The sequence below is a fragment of the Conger conger genome, chromosome 18, assembly GCF_963514075.1.
Source record: "Conger conger chromosome 18, fConCon1.1, whole genome shotgun sequence".
Taxonomy (NCBI): Eukaryota; Metazoa; Chordata; class Actinopteri; order Anguilliformes; family Congridae; genus Conger; species Conger conger.
Genome location: NC_083777.1, coordinates 5,662,501 through 5,667,500, shown reverse-complemented (window position 1 = coordinate 5,667,500; position 5,000 = coordinate 5,662,501). Strand labels below are relative to the sequence as shown.

Genomic DNA, 5,000 nt, shown 5'->3' with positions numbered 1-5,000 from the left:
GGGATTTAAAGGAATAGAGGGGTTGATTTTTAGTTTTTTCAGTTTAAAAGCACAGACCACAGCTAGGTGCAAACTACATTACCCTGCATTAGTCTTTGGTGAAAATAACGTTTGAATCCTGACGACATTCTGATCCAGCTGTTGGAGAAGTATTGACAAGTTAAAACGTGTGTCGTACTCATCCGTGACGTTGTTGGTTCTAACCCGTGTGTGTCTGCGTCCTGTCTAAGCGTGAGTCGGGGTGGTGACGGGGTTGTTGGAGTCTCTGACCCTGGGCCCTGCTCTGCCCCCAGCTCTGGACCCCGGTGCGGGCGTAGCGGTGTACGCCGGCCTGGTGGGGGCGCTGTTGCTGTGCGTGGTGCTGGTGCTGTGCGTGGGCGTGCTGGCCTACCGCCGAAGCTGCCGGCAGCTCAACGGTGACATCACTGACTCCTCCTCCGCCCTGACCGCGGCCTTCCACCCCGGCAACTACAAACCGCCACGGCAGGGTGAGCCCCCCCGGAGACCTCTCCTCCGTTTCCCTCTCTCTTTCCATCCCTCTCTTTCCCTTTCTCCTCACTCCCTCTCTCCATCCCTCTCTTTCCCTTTCTCCTCCTCACTCCCTCTCTCCATCCCTCTCTCTCTCCCTCTCTCCTTCTCACTCACTCTCTCCATCCCTCTCTCTCTCCCTCTCTCCTTCTCACTCACTCCCTCTCTCTCTCCATCCCTCCTTCTCACTCCCTTTCTCCACCTCTCTCTCTCCCTCTCTCCATCCCTCTCTCTTTCCCTTACCCCTTACCCAGTCTATCCTCTCTGGCTGTTAGCCCTTTCAGTCCCAAGCCCAGTATGAAGTGGCTCCACCGAAAGACCAAGGGCTTTTGTCTGTGGTTGAGAAAACTGAGAAAGTTGAGAAAGTTTAGTCGGGTTTAATAGGGGCTCGAAACAATAGTATAGCAGTCATTTTGATTGGTTGGAAAGGTGTAAGGTGGAGAGTGCAGTAAGACTCGTGGTCGTTACGCTTGAGTGTGTCACTCTTGGGACTGAAAGTGTTTAGTTCGGTCAGTTTTACCAGCCCTGTCGTCTCCCCTGGTCCAGATAACCCCCACCTGCTCCACTCCTCGGCCCCCCCGGACCTGACCGCCACGGCGGGCTCCCTGCGCGGGCCCCTGTACGCCCTGCAGCAGAGCGCGGCCAACGCCCATAAGATCCCCATGACCACGTCCCCGCTCCTGGACCCCCTGCCCAGCCTGAAGATTAAAGTGTACAACTCCTCCACCCTGTCATCGCTGGAGCTGCCCACCGGGGGGAGCTCTGTGGACGGGGAGATCCTCAGCCTGAGGACCGTGGGCTCCGGCCCCCGTGACCCCCACTGCCACACCCTGCCCAGAGAGCCTGGGAGCTGTGCCAGCGGCACACTGGGCAGCCTGGGGGGCAGACTGACCGTCCCCAACACAGGTAACACACACACACCATCCTAACACAGGTAACACACACACACACCATCCCCAACACAGGTAATACACACACACCATCCCCAACACAGGTAACACACACTATCCCCAACACAGGTAACACACACACACACCATCCTAACACAGGTAACACACACACACCATCCTAACACAGGTAACACACACACACACCATCCCCAACACAGGTAATACACACACACCATCCCCAACACAGGTAACACACACTATCCCCAACACAGGTAACACACACACACACCATCCTAACACAGGTTACACACACACACCATCCCCAACACAGGTAACACACACTATCCCCAACACAGGTAACACACACCATCCCCAACACAGGTAACACACACTATCCCCAACACAGGTAACACACACACCATCCCCAACACAGGTAGCACACACACCATCCCCAACACAGGTAACACACACCATCCCCAACACAGGTAATCCACACACCATCCCCAACACAGACAACACACACCGTCCCCAACACAGGTAAGACACACTATCCCCAACACAGGTAATCCACACACCATCCCCAACACAGACAACACACACCGTCCCCAACACAGGTAACACACACTATCCCCAACACAGGTAACACACACCATCCCCAACACAGGTAACACACACTATCCCCAACGCAGGTAACACACACTATCCCCAACACAGGTAACACACACCATCCCCAACACAGGTAACACACACTATCCCAAATACAGATAACACACACACCATCCTAACACAGGTAATACACACTCTCCGCACTCTCACCACAAATAATACAAACACGAGGTGACCACATAGCAAACACACAGAGAAACTCAGAGACAGCAGTTCAGCACAAGGTCTGTGACCTCCATCTTTGACCTCCCTCTTCCCCCCTCCCTCAGGGGTGAGTCTGCTGGTTCCTCCGGGGGCCATTCCCCAGGGGAAGTTCTACGAGATGTACCTCATCATCAACAAGTGGGAGAAAACCACGTGAGTGACACTCTCGCTAACCTCACCCTTAAACAGTAACACGCCTGGCTTTGTCCGGTGGAAACACACAGATAAAGACTGGCTGAGTTCTTTGGGTTGAAACAGGAAGGCGGTTGAGAATGGCGTGAGTGGAGTGTTTAACACTGGCTGAGTTCTTTGGGTTGGAACGGGGAGGGGACTGACTGTAAGAATGGCGTGAGTTGAGTGTTTAACACTGGCTGAGTTCTTTGGGTTGGAACGGGGAGGGGGTTGACTGTAAGAATGGCGTGAGTGGAGTGTTTAACACTGGCTGAGTTCTTTGGGTTGGAACAGGGAGGGGGTTGACTGTAAGAATGGCGTGAGTGGAGTGTTTAACACTGGCTGAGTTCTTTGGGTTGGAACAGGGAGGGGACCGACTGTAAGAATGGCGTGAGTGGAGTGTTGAGCACTGGCTGAGTTCTTTGGGTTGGAACAGGGAGGGGACCGACTGTAAGAATGGCGTGAGTGGAGTGTTTAACACTGGCTGAGTTCTTTGGGTTGGAACAGGGAGGGGACTGACTGTAAGAATGGCGTGAGTGGAGTGTTGAACACTGGCTGAGTTCTTTGGGTTGGAACGGGGAGGGGGTTGACTGTAAGAATGGCGTGAGTGGGTTGTTTACGGGTGCTCTTTGCGGTGGAGGTTGCCGTCGGAGGGCGGGCAGACAGTGCTGAGTCCGGTGGTGTGCTGTGGGCCCTCGGGGATGCTGCTGAGCCGGCCGGTGGTCCTGACCCTCCCCCACTGCGCCCAGCTCGACACGCCCGACTGGACCCTCACCCTCAAGACCCAGACGCACCAGGGAGGCTGGGAGGTGAGGGAGAGGGCCGCCGATTCTTCTTCTTTTATTATTGTTCATATTGGTCTAATAGTTAATAGTTTATGTATTTACGTGCAATTGTTATGTGTTTATATGTCGTTATGTGTCATTCATTGTAGTTTATGTACATTGTTTTACAATGTTTTTTTATTCGTAAAGGTTTGGCCACATGTGTATGGAAGTATGTCATGTCAATAAATCTTTGAATTGAATTGAAATTGAGAGAGAGAGTGTGTGTGTGTGTGTGTGTGTGTGTATGTGTGTGTGTGTGTGTGTGTGTGTGTGTGTGTGTGTGTGTGTGTGTGTGTGAGTGTGTGTGTGTGTGTGCCAATGATGAGCGCACAGGGATTGCGGTCAGAACTGCAGTTAGTTGTAGCATTATCCAGGCAGCAAGGCACTCACTCAGCAGATAACACAACAGCAGTTTATACAGTTAACAGTGTGTTTGTACTCCCAGCATTCACACATATCTGTGGAAGTAATGAACTGAGAGACAATTAAACACAGGTTGATGAAAGAAAGTGAAGAAACTGATGAAAATAAATGTATCTGTTTCTCCATATGTGTCTCTTCTCAGACAAAGCACTACAAAATAAGTAGCGTCTATGTAAAATCAGCATCTGAAATACATTGAACTGAAAACAAGAAATTAATCGAGGGTATTAAATCATTTCCTGGTAAAATAAAAAAAGTAATAACGTGTAATACCGTGCCCCGCCTGCAGGAGGTGCTGACGGTGGGGGAGGAGAGCCTGTCGTCGCCCTGCTACCTGCAGCTGGAGGAGCAGAGCTGCCACGTCCTGATGGAGCAGCTGGGCACGTACAGCCTGGTGGGGCAGTCGGCCCTGCCCCAGCCCGCCTGCAAGCGGCTGCAGCTGGCCCTGTTTGCCCCGCGCGCGCCCTGCCTCTCCCTGGACTACTGCCTGCGGGTCTACTGCACCCAGGACACGCCCCACGCCCTCAAGGTCCGCCCCCGCCCGCCCGCACCCCCGTAACGACTGCGCTTTACTCAGGGTGCTCCAAGCACCTTCTGAATAAAACCTGTCAAAGATCAGAGCGATGGATATAATTAGAAGGCAATTATACACATATTATAGGGTATAAAGCATATTTTATGTTTGAAAAGTAGATTATCTTCAGCCACTGTGTATTGGCGCAGTGTAAGATAAGTGGTGAGTATACACTACAATGTTAGGTAATGTATTCTTAAGAGCAGTTTCTACACTAAGAAGAGTCATGTTTACAGGGCTAAAGATTGGCTGCATTTTTCTGTAGGCCTACATAATGTTTTGCTTGGAATTATATGCCTCTGGAATTCTATACCTACGGAATTCTATGCTTGTGGAATTCTGTACCCATGGAATTTTGTACCTGTGGAATTCTGTGCCTGTGTCCTTGTTCATTCAGCTCTATATGTCTTTGTTCTGTAATGTTTTCTGGCTTAGTGAATGCCTAGGAGCACTAAACATTATTTCCCTGAGTAATCTCACAGACTGTCCCTGTTTCTCTGTCTCTCCCTCCCTCTCTCTGTCCCTCTCTCTCTCTGTAGGAGGTGTTGGAGTTGGAGCGTAGTCTCGGTGGTGTACTTCTGGAGGAACCTAAGCTCCTCCTCTTCAAGGACAGTTATCACAACCTGCGCCTGTCAATCCACGACATCCCCCATTCCCATTGGAGGAGCAAACTTCTCGCCAAGTACCAGGTCAGAGGCACCACCAATCAACTACGAA

The 5,000-nt window shown here is 51.6% G+C and overlaps 1 protein-coding gene across 1 annotated transcript in view; it reads left to right on the top strand.

Moving 5' to 3' along the window:
* Positions 1–5,000, top strand: part of unc5b (unc-5 netrin receptor B) — a 65,132-nt gene that overhangs the window by 54,386 nt on the left and 5,746 nt on the right. The window contains exons 10-15 of the mRNA XM_061228463.1: positions 294–488; positions 1,075–1,434; positions 2,354–2,441; positions 3,100–3,268; positions 3,999–4,238; positions 4,823–4,972. Of these exons, the coding sequence (XP_061084447.1) occupies positions 294–488; positions 1,075–1,434; positions 2,354–2,441; positions 3,100–3,268; positions 3,999–4,238; positions 4,823–4,972 (1,202 nt within the window). The remainder of the gene's footprint in view (positions 1–293; positions 489–1,074; positions 1,435–2,353; positions 2,442–3,099; positions 3,269–3,998; positions 4,239–4,822; positions 4,973–5,000) is intronic.